Raw genomic sequence first — 19,324 nt, forward strand, 5'->3', positions numbered from 1 at the left:
TGTACATTCATCTTCAAAAATACATTAATTGCAATAAAACTCATTTAAGGTTTTTTTTATAATTATTATCCAACTTATCAAATAATGCAGTGGCCTAAGGCCATAATAATTTTCATCCAATTTATCATGTAAAAGCAGTGGCCTAGCTGCTATAGTAACTATCATCCAACTTCTCCTTCTCCAGTGGCAAAAACCTATCACGTAATGCAGTAGCCTAAGAGATGTAAAAATCATCATCCAACTTACCACATTATGCAGTGGTCTACAATATATGATAATATCTTATCACATAATGGCCTAGAACTTATCACAAAATGCAGTGGCCTACAACTTATCACGTAATGCAGTGGTCTAGAACAAATAACACAATGCAGTGGTTAACAACTTATCACATAATGCAGAGGCCTTTAACTTATCACATAATGCAGTGATCTAGAACTTATCACATAATGCAGTGGCTTACAACTTATCACATAATACAGTGGCCTTTAACTTATCACATAATGCAGTGGTCTAGAACGAATAACATAATGCAGTGGCTAACAACTTATCACATAATGCAGTGGCCATTAACTTATCACATAATGCAGTGGTCTAGAACTAATCACAAAATTCAGTGGCTTACAACTTATCACATAATGTGGTGACCTTTAACTTATCACATAATGCAGTTTCCTAGAACGTATCACAAAATGCATTGGCCTAGAACGAATCACAAAATGCATTGGCCTAAAACTTATCACGCATTTCAATGGATAACAACTTATCATATAATGCAGTGGCCTACAATTTATCACATAATGCAGTGGTTAACAACTTCACATAATGGAATGCAATGGCAATGACTGGGTATTAGACGCTATTTTTTCCCTCAGATTTCGATGTAAAAAAATGCCTGCGTATAATACCCAGTAACACGCTTTTGAACTTTTTTCTGAGGTCGATTTCAGGCCGAGAGTTTGTTTAGATTGTTTAGATTTATGTAGAAAGGGAAGTTACTCGCGTCATATCGATTGAGTATATACGGGTTAAAACGGCATTTGAAGATCGGGAAACGGTATATCGCAAGATGTTTATAATTTAAAAAAAATATTGTACGATTTAAATTATTAATATTATTAAATATTAATTTGAATAAAACAATAATTAAACATGCATATAAAAAAGCAAAGATGGGCACTGTCAGAATATTTTTGTCAGTTTTACGATAAGGTGTGAAAAATTCACACTGCCTTAAGACCTGTTTAACATACCAATACTACAAACTGATGCAATAATGGTCATGATTTTTCGCACTTTTCCATGTTCTTTATTCTTTTCTGTAGTGTTGAAACTTTGAGAACAAGCCCTTACATATAAAGTTTTTGCATACAGTAACTCTCCTATTCATTCTCGACAGGTTATCGTTTACGATATACTGTCAGAAAGAAATCTTAAAAATAGTCATAAAAGGTACATTTCAGTGCCATCCAGAAACAAATTGTCACACTTAGTAATTTTCAGTGCCTATCCTAACATGAAACAAATAAAAATGAAACATATTTTGCATTATCGTTGTATGGTTTTAAAGATAACCATCGCCATTTTCACAAAAAAAATTAATTTCGTCACTGTCAACAAACATGGTGGCCAAGATTGGCAGACGATTTTGACTTATTTTCTATGCGTCCTTTAACCCAAAACTTTTTTTCTCAGATTTTTCACATATTTTTTTGCCTGCATCTAATACCCCCTATCGTCTTATACCCAGTCATTTACGGTAGGTGATTAATTTCCTCAAACACTGATAAACACTTTTTTCAAAGTATTATTTTGACTGTGCTCCATCAGGCAGCAGTTTGTAAAAAGGTATGTCAAAAGGATATAAGACACACAAAAAAAATCATCACATGAACATCTAAACTAGATACTGTACAAGTTTCATCGAGATAAAATCAAAACTGAAGACTGTATCGTGTTCACAAGCAATTGTTTACAGACGCACGAACGCACGACTGCACGGACGCACGGATGCACATACAACATACACATTACCATCGCATAAGCTCTTCTGGCCTTTGGCCAGTAGAGCTAAAAAACCAGGATAGGCATCCATAATTTGTTCAATTTCACGGTGATGATGCAAAGTGGATTCTTTCTGTCCACATTTTTCATTTTCGGGCTCTATCTGGCACCGATGCGGATTCTATCCGTCGTGTTTACATTAAAAAGTGGAATGCCAAAATGTAAATCGGTAAAAATAACAACAAGCCCTGTAATTATGTTTGTGATTTTATACCTATAGAATAACTCCATCAACTATCGACAAACAAACACAAAAATGAAAGCCCCATATCTTTTTATTCATCTAAACGAATGAAAATAAAACAGCCATCATAATTCTGACAGCAAATAGCATGCAAACGAAACCTTAATATTTTCTTACTATCAGCTATTTACATCCTGATAATTACGTTTATCTTTTCAAAAAAGGTATCGAAGGAGGTATAGTTTAATTTCTTGCTTCTGTATATACTCTTTGCGATAAAAAGTGGAAATAAAGTCCTCGCTTCTCGGTTCAGCGGAGCTCTGGTTTCTATCTTTTATGAGTAGTTGTACAGAAATTTGGGCACCAGATATATTTTGACACTCGCACCAGGTTCTATCCAAGATTTGATATGCTTTTTTTTTTCAGCCGGAAAAGAAGATCAAATCAACACGTATATCATTCCCAGGCATTCTAATGACATAAACAACAAAATAAACTAATTACTTGTTACTCTTAAGATACGGGATAAGATCGTCTTGTATGAATAAATATGGAGCAAAATCCAAATTCCTTAATTCACATATGAGAGTTATAAAGTCTTGAGAATTATTTGCTTATACAATTTAAAGTAAATACTAACTTAATGCTTCTTTGCTGTTGCCTGAAAACAAATGATTATTTTTGTTTGGTTTCGATTGTTGCAACAAGACCGTTATTTTTGGAGCATAGATGCTAATTAACAAAAGTCCTGAAAAGAAACAGATTGATTAGTTTTAACTACTATCCATTTAGTCATTAATTGGCTTTATTACGTGAATCTAGAAGCTCGCGCATTCGCATGTGCACGGGCAAATATAAAGGCATGCACGAGACTTGTACAATTTATACATTGCAATACTCCCTGGGCCGTAATCTGTAAACTAAAATACTTCATCCCTATATATATTAATATACAATAACGCACTTTTATTGATTACTTTCATTTTGCATAATTTTAATTCATCTTCCCTTTTAATGACTGTTTCCTATATCAGGAAAAGGCATCATGATTATATAATTACAGTAACAATGTATATGAATATAGAACTCATGCCATATTTGCGACACAAATGAGCAGTGAGTTAAACTAATACCTTAAATACACTTCTAAGTATCAGACTAAGACTAAAGAATTGTTTCTGTGTAAAAGGCAACCTGACATACCTAGCACCCCCACTCCGGAACAAGGAGTGCCTTCGAGTATATGATAAATATATGTTTTGCAAACGTTATATTTGACCTTAGTGTCACGACCCTTCTTTTACGTTTGAGACCACTACGATAAAAACAGATTTTTCTTTTTCGGCCTACTTTAGGCCCAACCATTTATTCAGTTGAGCATACCAGAGTATACCCTTACTAAATACACACACAATCCTCTAGCATTAACTACCTACAGACTCCAAAACAATATAACATGTAACGTGCCATTAGAATCCGGTGACCACAAACGCTAGATTCCGTTGCCGTGTTAAATCGAAAGAAAGTTCTTAAAACACGATCGAACAATGAATTTAGTTTAACTTGAAGCACGATTCTAAGGATAAAACTGCTATGCGTTAATATAATATGTTAGAATAAGTGTTATTTAAAAAAAAACACACAAAAAACACCGTTTCTGCTTGTCGCCTACGTTTTTCATGTGGATTTTTTTTCATTTTTTGGGTTAATTTGACACGACATCCCTTAAATAAAAAAAGATTTACATTCACTAATAATATGGTCATTCTTTAAAATAAAGATACTTTCCTAAATCCAAAACGATAACAGTAACAATGCGAAGAAAATGCTGAGATGTACTGAACTTTGTTGCGATTTTACGGATAGAATCTGCATCGGTGCCGGATAGAACCAGCAAATGAAAAATGTGGACGGAAAGAATCCGCTTTGCATCATCACCGTGTATTTTGAACGGGATTACAAACCAAATTGACCTATATCAGGGTATTTTAAAATAAATTTTAAATATAATATGGTCAAATTTCAACATGTTAACTCAAAAAGCGCACATTTTTTAGAAAATTACGAAAAAAATCAACACTACGGCAAAACAAAGAGTAAGGTCAAGAGGAAAAATAGGGTCGGTTGGGGAAGTCAAAACAAACAAATCTTATTTACGCCTAACGACAGATCTATATCTAGCCTATGCTTCTTATTACTTGAGTACCAAATTTCATCAATACCAGTTGTTCAAATTTAGTTTCTCTCAAACATTTATGACTTACATGTAAAACATAGTCTCCAGAACTCGTATAATTCTGTTGCTGCATCGTTGAAGACACGAGGGCTCGTACTCCTGATATACCACCTCTGTCGTCTGGTACGTCTTCGTAACATGCACACCATCTGTATTCTCTTCTTCATTTACCTCCACCATTTCCGTTCGTTCACGTTCCATGTTGATAATGGGGCTGCAGAATCAAATTATACAGTAACTACACTAGTTTAAATTATCAATTGTAAGAATGTTTACCCATGGATAACCAAGTGGCATGCGCGACCCATTAATTGCCGCCTCGCTATAAACTTATCTAGAGCTATCACTGAAGGTGATTAATACCCCCAAACGCCCCCTCTCATTATGATTTATCACTGAATGAAGTTTTCTGAAATTCCATCTAGTAGTTTTCAAGTAACTGTGCGGAACTAAATTTGACAAAAAAAACACAGAAAAAGGCAATAACTCTGTAATTTGCTAAAAGAGTGCAATGATTCATGTACACTGAACTCCTTCTCATTGTGCTGTAACATTGTATAAAGTTTTATTACATTCCATCCAAGAGTTTTCAAGTTATGCTCCGGACAAGAAAAAGTAACAAAGGGCAGTAACTCTGTAATTGGCTGAAATAGAAATGCAGTTCCTGTACACTGCACTTCCTCTCATTATGATCTATCACTGTATGAAATTTTATCAAATTCCATCCAATAGTTTTCAAGTTATGCTCCGGACAAGAAAAAGTAACAAAGGGCAGTAACTCTGTAATTGGCTGAAATAGAATTGCAGTTCCTGTAAACTGCACTTCCTCTCATTATGATCTATCACTGTATGAAATTTTATCAAATTCCATCCAATAGTTTTCAAGTTATGCTCCTGACAAGAAAAAGTAACAAAGGGCAGTAACTCTGTAATTGGCTGAAATAGAATTGCAGTTCCTGTACACAGCACTTCCTCTCATTATGATCTATCACTGTGTGAAGTTTTATTAAATTCCATCCAAGAGTTTTCAAGTTATGCTCCGGACAAGAAAAAGTAACAAAGGGCAGTAACTCTGTAATAAGCTGAAATAGAATTGCAGTTCCTGTACACTGCACTCCCTCTCATTATGATCTATCACTGTATGAAGTTTTATTAAATTCCATGAAATAGTTTTCAAGTTATGCTTCGGACAAGAAAAAAATAACAAAGTGCAGAAAAAAATAAAAAAGGGCAGTAACTCTGTAATTAGCTGAAATAGAGTTATGGTTCTTGTGCACTGCACTTCCTCTCATTGTGCTTTACCATTGTATGAAGTTCCAATCAATTCCATCCAGTACTTTTTAAGTTAAACTCCGGACAAAAACAGAAACAAAGGGCAATAACTCAGTAATAGGCAAGAATAGAGTTATGGTTATTATACATTGCACTTCCTCTCTTTATGCTCTACCATTATATGAAGTTTAATCCAATTCCATCCAGTAGTTTTTAAGTTATGCTCTGGACAAGGTAAATTGCAACGAACCGACCGACAAACCGACGGACTGACCACAGGGTGACTCCAATATACCCCCTTCAAACTTTGTTTGTCGGGGGTATAATAAATTTGGATCATGTCTGATGCAATAGATGTCGTCTTAAATAATATGAATACACGAAAGGCCGTCATAAACCAATTTAGGCAGAAGGCACATAAGGGCGAGCTGATACAGCAGCATTGAATATTTCAAGGCTTCACGTGGTCGACAACGCCAGTAAACTTGGAATTGGAAATATATGCAAAAACTGTGAAAGATACATGTGTTATAAGTGATACTATGCATCAGTAAGTATGATTCAATGCGTTGTACACAACGATATCAGTTTTATGTGAGTTTTTGACTATTTTCTATTTTACTTGCAATGGTCTCATCTGGTGGCTAGTCCCTTTAAAAGGGTCGGACATCAAAATCAATTCACTGCATAAGAAATATACAGAAAGTCATTGTTTCTGGGATATTCATTATTGAAGCTCTACTGTGAACAAAATCAAATAAAAGTGACGGTAAATGCTTTGAACAATTTCACAACTGTTTTATTTCTATTCTTGGAATGAGCCAATATTTGCATAAATACATATATCTGAAAACCAGAAATATAAGACTGCTGTTAAAATATCAGATTGCAGATTTTCATATTTATGTTCAAAGATTGATGTTTTATGCATTTATCTCAAAGCGTCAGTAATGTTTTAGCCATAAATCATTAATATTCAAACCATTTTTACATCTTTTTTCTTTTTTGTCTTGGAAAGAGCAAATTTTTGCGTAAATATCTGGAAATCAGTGATATAAGACTGCTGACAAAAGATCAGATAGTAGATTTTCATATTTCCGTTCAAAATTAATGTTTTATGGCTTAAACCGTTACTAATAAACCATTACTAACGGTTTAAGAAAAATGCATAAAACATTCACTTTTGAACTTAAATATAAAAATCTGCTATCTGATCTTTTGTCAGCAGTCTTATATCACTGGTTTCCATGGATTTTCGCAAATATTGGCTCATTCCAAGACAAGAAATAAAAAAGTTGTCAAAACGGTAAATCTGTGAGAGTGCATCTTTAACATTTAGCAATTGAAGCAGTATCATGCTATTTATGAATGTTACCATAAGTTTGTTGAATGAAATGTTTGAAAACAAGTTGAACATTAAATGAATCATGTAAGTATTATTCCCCTAACGCTATTTTTCCCCAATCAAAGCTGGGCTCCACCACAATTTCCTTATTTATAAGTGGAAAAGAACTAATAATTAAAAGTTGATTTATTGATAAAATATAAAAACAAATAACAAATTTGTATAACAAATCTATGCCTGTAATTAATTTCCCATGTCTTCTTAACCACAAAAGTGATAATCACAATGTTTGTATTATTTTAAAGCTAAATTTATTTCCTGTACATAAATGTTAATTTTGAATTGTCCATAGTTATTATAAGATATTTAATTTTGTATGAAAATATCCCCTTTTTTTCAAGCTCAACAGCACAGTGCTGAAAATATCCTTTTTTGGGGTGTACTATCAAAGCTTATGGAACGATTATTTGATAGATATTTGAAAGCAGTATAACATTAGCTTGGTCAATCTGGGCCTATGATTTTCATCGATTTTGACAACATTCGCACAAAAACTTGTGATATACTTATGTACAGCATTGAACACAATAAATTGCTCAAAATACTGTGAAAGTGGCAATTGAACTTTGCAAATGTGAAATATCAGCGCAACCAATTAATATGTAGAAACAACAATGACTGAAGAATCAGAAATACACTTGAAGCTAAAATGACCCTATAAAATTCCTTTTTTTTTAAGTAAATTCTTGTTTTACATACTGGAAAGAAATTTAACAAACCTTATAAAACAATTCACTGAAGATTCTGGAACTGTCCTCTTATTCAGTCTTCTTCCTCGTTGACAGAAACACACATCCTTCCAGTACAATATTTTCTCTTTCTCTGCAATTAACAATTGCACAAAGTTTTTAAACAAAATTTCAAACACAACCTACATCTACAGCCAATGAAATTGCATTTAGGCAATCATTAGGTACTAGGCTTAATCATTAAGAAATTTAAACTTTCGCGGTAGTTTAAAGGTCTGCCCACTGCGACTCATCTAATACACACTGCCCGCGTCAGATTATGCGCTGACAATGTGTCAGCCAATGAGGTTGCATTCCAAGTCATTTAGATTACCTGAATTAAAATCTTAATGATTAAGAAGGGCTTGTTTGCTACGCTTACTCTGCCCATTCTTAACCATTAAGATTTTTATTCAGGTCATCTAACTATTACATAAACAAAGCTTTTAATGGGTTTTTACCAAATATTTCTTTTATTGCAAATGCTTAGTAACATAAGCTAAAAAGAGCTTTTTATAGTGACAAACATATCTACAGTTCTTATAAAATAACCAGTACTGGTACTTGAGTCATCAACTAGGCCCTAAGTGGGATTCAAACCTGGAATCGGTCAGATTCAGACACTTACCATGCCATCCTTGCCACCTATAAAAGGCCCCCTTATAGTAACTAAAAATTATTTATTTTTTGCTAAATTATCAATACATTGACCACTGAATAAGGCGCCAACTCCTATGAAAACTGTCCAATGTCCTTTATTGATGCAGATGATAAAACTGTAAATTAGTAAATTAGAAATTATTACCTATAAAATTTAACTGTGCACAGTCTGAAAATTCAGGTTTATCACAAAATACTCCCTCAAATGCACCATATTTTATCTATTGAATACTGTTGTTCCATCCACATATGCTAATTTCCAGATTTTAGTTTTCCTTTTTGTTATATACTTTTTATTTCTTTCCCTTTCATGGATCAATAAACATTAAATTTTTGTACAATCCAGTTTAAACATCCTCTCAAATAAGTTGATTTTTCATACAAGACACAATTAAAATTATACTTCCTCAAAAACATAAAAAATCACAATTATGTCTCTTATTGATCTGCTACTATATCATGCATATATCATATTTCAGTTTTTCTCATGTCTGCATTCTATACCTTTTCAGTAATAACATAGCATTTCACAATGATAAAATAAGCTTTGAAGTCATCAGCCTATTGTAAGCTTTCCTAGTATTTGCACTGTTTAAATAATCCAAACATGAATATTTGTTAAAGGGACACAGTCAGATTTCATGTCATGCAGGGACAAAACTGTCAAACAATTTTTTAGATTTTATTATTGTTCTACAATTGTTTTAAAAACCATGCCAAACAGAGAGATATATGCATTTAAAAATACTTGTAAATTACAGCTTGAAATCACCCAACTTTTAATTGTGTTTCGGATATTTTCTGTCAAATGAAACATTTTCTGCCATATATTTGTTTCAACCTGTCTAGATATTTTGTTTAAACTGACCCAAGTTAAATTTTCAGATTGGAAAAAGATCAATATCTGACCATATAAATTAGTAGACTACCTTCACCCATATCTATTTTCTAGTAAAACAAGGGCATAACTTAATGATTATTAAAGCTAGTGCTATGGACCTAATTGCTATACAGGTCTCTACTGTGTGTACCATGTTTGATTCAAATACCTTGAACATTTTTAAGACTTTATATGGCCAAAGATAACTTTATTAGATGCCGCAAATGTCAAGGCTTTATATGACATGTGAGTACCTAGACTTTTACTATGACAAAGGCAGATGAGCTAAAAGTGTGAGAAAGTCTCTTTAAAGGGACTAGACACCAGATGATAAATATACACACTATAAAATGGGAAACCATTATTCACTACTTTTAACACATAAACTCAGCCGAGACAGCGACAAAATATAAATTAAATCATAAAAAATGATGTATTATCGGTCTCATACTAGCTCATATTGACAATTCTAGATTTGTTTCGAGGGAATACTGTATTTGTCGGTTCTGGGACCATCTCGTGTCTAGCCCCTTTAACTGTGTACTTACATTCATGGACAACTTACAATATTAATTGATAATCAAGATACTTATAACCGACACAATGGATACTTCAGAACCTTAATCCTTAAGAGCTGTTTGACTGCACTCATACATGCATGAAGGAATATCAGTTAATATCTTAAATTGTCCATTTAAAGCTGCACTCTCACAGATATACCATTTTTACAACTTTTTTATTTTTTGTCTTGGAAAGAGCACATTTTTGTGTAAATTTCTGTAAACCAATGATATAATGTTGCTTACAAAAATCAGAACGTAGATTTTCATATTTCTGTTCGAAAATTAATGTTTTATGGCTTAAACCATTACTAACGGTTTAAGAAAATGCATAAAACATCAATTTTTGAACTTAAATATAATAATCTGTGATCTTATTTTTTGTCAGCAGTCTTATATAACTGGTTTCCATAGATTTTCGCAAAAATTGGCTCGTTCCAAGACAAAAAATAAAAAAGTTGTCAAAACGTTCGATCTGTGAGAGTGCAGCTTTAATACAACGACAAACAGCCCGATATTCCACTTAGTTTCTGTGAAATAACCTGTTAAACTGGAGTAAACATATACTTATTAAAGGTCAATTAGTTTTGCAAGGGATTTTGTTTGTTGTTATCATTAATTATGTTGAATTTAAACACATTGTACAGAACTTCTCATCACCTTTACGTGCAAGAACTCAATATCTGCTTCTATTTTTTTATATAGTTATTGAGTTATTGCACTACGGTAATGTTCTGTACTAAAGTATACACAAACTGTATCTTTAAGTAAAGATAACATCCTGTCAGTAATTGCTTAACATCATAAATGTCAGTAGATCTTTGCTCTAAATGCACTTAGTTTAAGCATTCATACAATACATTTTTGATAAACTAGTTTGATAGGCCCAGCTATTTTTTTTTGTTATGTATATTCAGAAGTAAGACAAGATATTTAAAGCTGCACTCAGATTAACAGATTTACCATTTTTACAACTTTTTTCTTTTTTGTCTTGGAAAGAGCAAACTTTTGCGTAAATATCTGCAAACCAGTGATATAAGACTGCTGACAAAAAATCAGATAGTAGATTTTCATATTTCCGTTCGAAAATTAATGTTATATGGCTTAAACTAACGGTTTAAAGAAAAATGCATAAAACATACATATTATATATAAAAATCTGCGATCTGATCTTTTGTCAGCAGTCTTATATCACTGGTTTCCATGGATTTTCGCAAAAATTGGCTCGTTCCAAGACAAAAAATAAAAAAGTTTTCAAAACGTTCAATCTGTGAGAGTGTAGCTTTAAGAAGCAGAAATAGTATATAAAGCTGCACCTCCTCCTAAAATCTGTCATGATTCTTTTGTTTTGTGCAAATAGCACTTGTCTGTTTTACATCCCACATTACCACAGACGACCCTTAATTTTCATATTTTTTTAAAATGTTTTAGTGAAATAAACTAGAGATTGCTTTTTTGAAAAAGCGCATGTCTCCCCCATTGTGTGGTCGTAGGTGAGAAATAATCAATGATGGATCCCAAAATCAATAGGGGCCATCAACTAGTCATGACTAACTGGCATACCAAGTATGAAGTTCCTGGGTGTAAACGTTCTTGAGTTATTGAGCAGAAACCGGTTCTTCACCTCAAGGTCAGTGACCTTGACCTTTGACCAACTGATTGCAAAATCAACTAGACATCATGACCAACCTCACTTCAAAGTTTGGTGAACCTAGATCAAAGCATTCTCCTGATATTGCACGGAAATATTTTTTTACATTAGAGGTCACAGCGACGTTGACCTTTGACCTTGTGACCCCCCAAAATATAGGAGTTTTCTAAACCTCATGATCAACCTCCCTACCAAGTTTGGTGAACCTAGGTCAAACCATTCTCAAGATATTGAGCGGAAATGTTTTTTACATTGGGGGTCGCCGCGACCTTGACCTTTGACCTAGTGACCCCAAAAACAATAGGGATCTTCTACACCTCATGACCAACCTCCCTACCAAGTTTGGTGAACCTAGGTCAAACCGTTCTCAAGATTTTGAGCAGAAATGTTTTTTATATTGGGGGTCGCCGCGACCTTGACCTTTGACCTAGTGACCCCAAAAACAATAGGGATCCTCTACACCTCACGACCAACCTCCCTACCAAGTTTGGTGAACCTAGGTCAAACCATTCTCAAGATATTGAGCGGAAATGTTTTTTACATTGGGAGTCGCCGCGACCTTGACCTTTGACCTAGTGACCCCAAAAACAATAGGGATCCTCTACACCTCCCTACCAAGTTTGGTGAACCTAGGTCAAACCATTCTCAAGATATTGAGCGGAAATGTTTTTTACATTGGGGGTCGCCGCGACCTTGACCTTTGACCTAGTGACCCCAAAAACAATAGGGATCCTCTACACCTCACGACAAACCTCCCTACCAAGTTTGGTGAACCTAGGTCAAACCATTCTCAAGATATTGAGCGGAAATGTTTTTTACATTGGGGGTCGCCGCGACCTTGACCTTTGACCTAGTGACCCCAAAAACAATAGGGATCTTCTACACCTCATGACCAACCTCCCTACCAAGTTTGGTGAACCTAGGTCAAACCATTGTCAAGATATTGAGCGGAAATGTTTTTTACATTGGGGGTCGCCGCGACCTTGACCTTTGACCTAGTGACCCCAAAAACAATAGGGATCTTCTACACCTCATGACCAACCTCCCTACCAAGTTTGGTGAACCTAGGTCAAACCATTGTCAAGATATTGAGCGGAAATGTTTTTTACATTGGGGGTCGCCGCGACCTTGACCTTTGACCTAGTGACCCCAAAAACAATAGGGATCTTCTACACCTCATGACCAACCTCCCTACCAAGTTTGGTGATCCTAGGTCATGCGGTTTTCCAGTTATCGATCGGAAACGAAGTGTGACGTACGGACGGACTGACGGACTACCGGACTACCGGACTGACGGACAGGGCAAAAACAATATGTCTCCCCCAGAGAGGGGGAGACATAATAAAATATTGTTTAAACCAAATAGGTATATAGAAGATATTGTTCAATATTATGTAACTATTATAGGTTTTAAAAAAATTGTTAGTTGCCATGCAGTCTCCTAACCATTTATTTTGCGTAAGTAGATACTAACAACCTTTAATGATTGTGCAGTCTGCATTCTCTTGTGTTAATTACCTGCTAAATGTGCTGCAGCTACCGTTTACATATATCGCTTAGCATTATTAAAGTCAACAAAAGCAAACTGCTGATTTACTAAAATAAATGTATTAGAAAACTTCAGAAATACTGCCATCTCATTGGACAGAAGAAAATGCTGACCACTAATAATAGTTTTAAACATGCCAGCTCTATTCTAATACTGTAACACCATGTTAGCGTGGTTAAGTAATTTTGATAAATATTGATGCAACAACTTTACAAAAACTTACATGCAAATATTGACATGATATTCATTAGCCGCAGTGGGTTTACAATTTCCATAAATATTGATGCAGTTTTACAACCTTCACAAACATTGACTTGACATTCATTAACAAGAGCAAACTTTTCACTCCGATGCAATGTTTACTGAACATATTCAATAACGTTTCATTTTAATAAGATTATTAAGATAAAGCAGATCTTATCACAATGCCAAGAGCAAAAGTACCATTGATATATACTCCGGGCTGACCCATAAATTTGTTATCAACAGAAAAATAAAGACAATGCTTTTAAGGAGAAATCTTCTTGTTTAGTCATGTTTAATTTTCTTAAAAGTTTTATCTATTTAAAGATTAAAAGTACTAGACACCAGAGGATACCATTGCAGAAGAATTTTTTTTTTATCAAAAACTTACATAAAATTAATATTGTTGTATACAATGCATTGAATCTTACTTACTGATGTAGGTAGCACATCGCTTATTACTAATGAACCTTTTGCAGTTTTTGCGTATTTTATCAATTTGAAATTTACTGGGTTTGTCCTCCACATAAATTCAAGTTGATTTAAAAATAGTGTAAGTATATGTATCTGTACTAATCACATGCTTAATACAAATGTATACACACTATAAACTGGGAAACCAGTATGAGCTATTTTTAAACGGATCAACTCAGCCCAGAAAGCAATAAAATATTATTTTAATCATGCAAAAAATTTTTTATCGACCTCATACCAGATCAAAGGGGTATTTCTAGACTAGATTTTATTTTAAGAAATACTGTATTTTTCAATTTTGGGACCATCTGGTGTCTATTCCCTTTAAAACATTTCAATTGAAATTTAACTGCATGAAGAGTTAACACATTGTTTCTTTCCACAATAAATGAATAACTGTCTTGATATAGAACAATACAATTTATCATTTTCATGAAATGTCTAGACTGTCAACCCAGAGGTTACAGGTTCGATCCACTGTCTCACCAAACTAAAAAAATAATGCTGATTTCCGTGAGAAATGTTATTCCTCTCAACCTTAGCAAGACTTACTGGGTCCAATGCCCTTGGATAGACAAAATATAAATATATATCGCACAAAGAATGACTGTATGATTTGTCATTCATAATAAGATGTGCAACATCCGTCATTGTCTTACTGTACTTTTGAGTTGAACTGTGTTAAAATATATAGCAAAAAAGGTCCAAAAGATATTAACAGACATGGGAAATTACATTTTGCAAAGTCCTAAAAATGGCTTCATAGACAATCTAAGCCAAGATGCTAGATACATCGAGTGACATGACAACAATTGCAATAACACGCTGTTTAACAGTGTGTGAAATTTGAATTGGGGCCATTTTATGATTACAAAACAATGTCCAAGTGATTTAAGGTCCTACACCAGACATTTTTGAATACTAATTATTTTCGTATATCTAACGCCTAAAAGGTCTAAGACTGCATAGAATACATCACAAAACATTCAACACTTATAAGACAAAAATTGCAAACTAAAAGCCTGGGGGGGGGGGGGGGGGGCGCCACAACCTCAGGGTCCACCACACCCCCAGCAAAAAGTTTAAGCCTATATTTAGGGGGTTTTAATGTGCAGCACATGTCAGCGAGGGCTTAACGTAAGACTGTAAGGCCTTCTATTTCAATATGAGTAACACTTGCACTAGCCCAACATCTCAACTGAGCCCTGTCTTACCTCAAACTCTGTATCAGCCCCTGAATACCATCATTCTTGTCTCCTAGTATCATAGCAAAATTATTTCATTATCATTGTGCAAATGATTACATGTACATGAATTGAATTATGGTATTAAGCTGGCTTAACAATCATATTAAAGTGAATGACCAAGATTACAAATGTTTGATAACACTGTCTGGACATTTAATGGTTGACATAACCTCAGTGACATACTTAAAACACCTAAAAGTACAATATAGTTTGCTCTGCAGCGCCCCTCTTGATGATATATATGGTCAGTCATTTTCCATTAACTCCTCTTGATGATATATATGGTCAGTCATTTTCCATTAACTCCTCTTGATGATATATATGGTCAGTCATTTTCCATTAACTCCTCTTGATGATATATATGGTCAGACATTTTCCATTTTCTATTTGTTTTCGGTGTAAAAAAACCACTTGTACTCTAAAAGTACAGGGAAGTTAGTGCCGCACTGGTACATGAATACAATGCCTTTCATAAGACATAAAGACATAAAAAGTCTAGGTCTGCTCTTCAGCGACCCTCTCATTAATGTATGTGGTCAGACAATTTCCATTTATTATTTGTTTTCAGTGTAAAAAAATTATAACAACAATGTACTCTAAAGTACAGAGGAAATTATAACATGAATACAATGCCCTTAATAATCACTTGAGCACTTGTAAAAGACAAGCATCGCTTAATAATATCAAACAGACAGTAAAATTTTAATGAAACAAAAAAAGAAGGAAAAAATACCCACAAATAATGTAAAACAGTACCAGTTTATCATAGTTTGAACCAAATTACCAGTTAATTATCATTCAATAATTTAAGACTGACTCTATTACAGCAATTTTGAACGAACAAAACACACACACAAAATAATGAATAACAGTACCTGTTTATGTCAAAATTGAAAGCAAAAAACCTTGAAAATTATTCCAATTTTTATCTTAAACAAAAGAGGAAATAAAATCCAAATTTATTTTATAAACATCACAACATGACATTTATATATAACTACATGCAGTACATATAGGGCATGTGCTATCATATTTGAGTACTGGCAGTTTATAAGTATAACTGATAATGTTTGTAACTGACGGCTAAGCCAAGACAGGAGCTGACAAACTATTTATTAGTATGACTAACTAAGGTTATCAGGTCATTAAAATTAATATCAAGGAAGCATTTGTTAAACGTTAACTTAATTATAAATTATACAACTTAGTATAGTAGTTTCCTTACTGCCAATGTTAACAAGAAATAATAAAATAAAATGTTATTGCTTAAGACCTTTGACTTTCATTTTAATAAAAATAATTCATCAGTTTATTACATGTTAAGATATATGACATGGGTATGTCTAACTTTATGTATAAAGACACAAGCCCTGTACTGCCTGTTCTGTTCTGTATTCCATTTTGGTCTGTATACATGTTTATTTTAATAAATCCAATGTAATAGCCAATCTGAACTATTTTGATATTTTTTTGTTCTTTTATTTCAAGCTATCATGATTTAACTGAAAATCAAAATTTCTGGGGGGGGGGGTATTTTTTCAATACCTTAGCTGATTGGCCTTTTATCTACCTTGTGAAAACATCTTTAAATCCCTCCAGGGAAAAATCCAGTACTGGTGTCCTCTTTGAGTGGCCAAAAGCATGATTGTTACCTTGAAGGGGCTAGGGTTTTAGCTGAAGGGTGCTGCACCCTGTCCTTTTCAGTAGCACCCTTCTGCCTTCATAGAATTAAATGCTCAAGAGTCAAGATTGTCAAATATTTCTTTTGTATCATTTAAGATCTATAATAAGATTATAAATACATACCCACTTTACATTTCTGGCAGATGAAACCTTATACTTATTCATTTAAAAACAATTTCTAACATTATCTGCCAAATTCATAATGTTCAAGTTCTTCATGGCCCGTTTCAATGTCCCCTTTTAACCCTTAGCACTCTGTCCTTTTTCTGCAGCACTCTGTCCTTTTTATATTCTGGCAAAATCTCTAAGGGGCTCAAACTCAAAACAATTTGGGTGAGAGGCGGTCAGGCGGATACTTACATGTAAACCACTATAGACCATGCTCAACTTTTCTTTGAAAAATCATGGACACTGAACAAATTGGGAAAATCAGTCAGAATGTTGGCCCTGTAGAACAAGAGTGAACACCAGCCCTTGTCTGTTTTTCTTCAGTCGACCAAGGGGCTTAACTAAAAAATAATGATATCCTAAGTTATGGGCCTTCCTAAACATGTGCTTTGGATGCATTTGAATATCTTTCATGGTTTTTTGAGTCTAATAAGGCCACGGTTAAAGATTTTGCACAACAACGCCAATGGCAAAATCTTTTTTGTTCTTCAGACAAGCTAGGGATAACACTTTGTAATACTTTAACATTGTTTGTTTGCATACAAGCTTTTTTACATAATTCTTATACATTCATTTGATTGCATATAAGCTGCAAACATTTATAAGCTAGCTAAATACATGTAGCTCACCATATATATAAAGCACTCTACATAAGACAATCTGCAACACTTGAAAGTACTTAAAAAGCAATTAACATAAGACACCACTCCGGATCACAGTAATGATGATAATCTTTGTATCAATTACCATAAATTATCAACTGCACTGTCATTTAAAGATGCACTTTTGCTTCCAAATAAGATTTACCACAATTAATAATATTGTTTTAATTTTTCAAAAATGATGAATAAATGTTGAAAACAATGGTTCTTTTGAAGGATAGTTTGACTTGAAAGAAATTAACATAAAACACGGTATTTCTACCTTATGAGACAATAGTAGACCACATTAAATCTTTTAGCATTCACCAATTATTTAATATTTTTGCACTTTCTGCTATTAAATACACTGTTACAATCTTTTTAACAGTTATTCATAATTTTCATAAATGCATTATTTAGTATGTAGTTAAAGGTTTTAAGTCAAGATTAATGTTTGTTACACTTGTGTATGTATTGATTTTAAATAAGAGTGCCTCTTTAAGGGAAATATTTTTGTACAATACTTTGTAAAGAACCATTTCAACAGCCTTTTTTCAAGAGAGCGAACAAGTATTTCCAAATATACATTGGACATATACAATTGTATATGGTCAAAAGAACCAAGGGACAGATGCTTTAAAATATTAATATACTGAACAATGCAATTGATCTCCTCTTAATGTGTACTGGTGGTTAACAATCCAGACAAGTGGGTGTCCCCTGGGTTCTCTGGTTTTCCAACAGCACAAAGATTAAGGATTTCCTTATAACATCATGCCAATCAGTGTGACAAGATAACATTGTGAAATAAATCAAATAAGTTGAACATATATTTATGTATGCAGCTCATAGGCCATAAAGGTTTTATAAGTCTTTTACTCAGCACCCTTATTAAAATGACTGCTCACATATTTTGGACGCATATTGCATTGAAGTAAAAGCTAGGGGCCCCTCAAGTTTGCTATTTAGAAAAAATAACAATGCTTCCAAAAATGAAAGATTGTGTGCCAGTGTAACCACAGGGGGCAGTAGCAAAGTATGTCTATGACTATGTTTTCCTTGTCATAACTTTATACAAATTGCTTTTGCCCATGTACTGTAGCACTGGAAATTCTAATAGACCTAGCAGAGATTTAACAAACCTCAGGTCTTCTATGGCCTGAGCATTTCGCAAAGACTGTAAGCTAAGCCTATGCGACAACATAATAATAATATTACACTTTTTTTCACTATAAATTGATAATGGGTTTTTGATTTAGATTGGAAAAAGGGACTTTTATCCTCTGAAAAAAATAGTTGCATGTAACCTCAGGCTAATACTAAAATTATGAATTACTAGCAAAGTTTGTAAAATACATTTTACAACAACTTACCATTTCAAAGTAAAGCACCGGTTTATAAAAATATATTTACTCTGATATATTCGATACTTTCACTTTCCTAAACAATGGTTCGTTTGATTGGAATTATGTCTTCTTAATCGATCAATGTTTGAAGAGGGAAATAAATCAAAGCACTGAAGTGAAGAAAGAGGATGGTAGTTTTGATAGAGTCTAACAAGTGGCTGATATATATCTTTACATATGTAAATTACCTATCACTATTAACATTACCCAAAATGGCCAAATAGTCAATTGATCCAGTTCTATGCAACAGGCTGCTGTATGTCAAAAGCTGTA

At 33.7% G+C, this 19,324-nt stretch overlaps 1 protein-coding gene across 5 annotated transcripts in view; it reads right to left on the bottom strand.

Moving 5' to 3' along the window:
* LOC128213846 (protein patched homolog 3-like) overlaps positions 1-19,141 on the bottom strand; it is a 60,409-nt gene extending 41,268 nt beyond the window's left edge. The window contains exons 1-3 of one of the 5 annotated variants that reach the window (XM_052919909.1): positions 19,019-19,141; positions 7,881-7,983; positions 4,513-4,698 (exon numbers count right to left, since the gene is read on the bottom strand). In XM_052919909.1, the coding sequence (XP_052775869.1) occupies positions 4,513-4,685 (173 nt within the window). In that variant the 5' untranslated portion in view covers positions 4,686-4,698; positions 7,881-7,983; positions 19,019-19,141. The other 4 variants (XM_052919910.1, XM_052919912.1, XM_052919908.1 and 1 more) reach the window with 4 other exon arrangements.
* Between the last annotated feature and the right edge of the window lie 183 nt (positions 19,142-19,324).

Source organism: Mya arenaria, chromosome 13 (genome assembly GCF_026914265.1).
Source record: "Mya arenaria isolate MELC-2E11 chromosome 13, ASM2691426v1".
Taxonomy (NCBI): Eukaryota; Metazoa; Mollusca; class Bivalvia; order Myida; family Myidae; genus Mya; species Mya arenaria.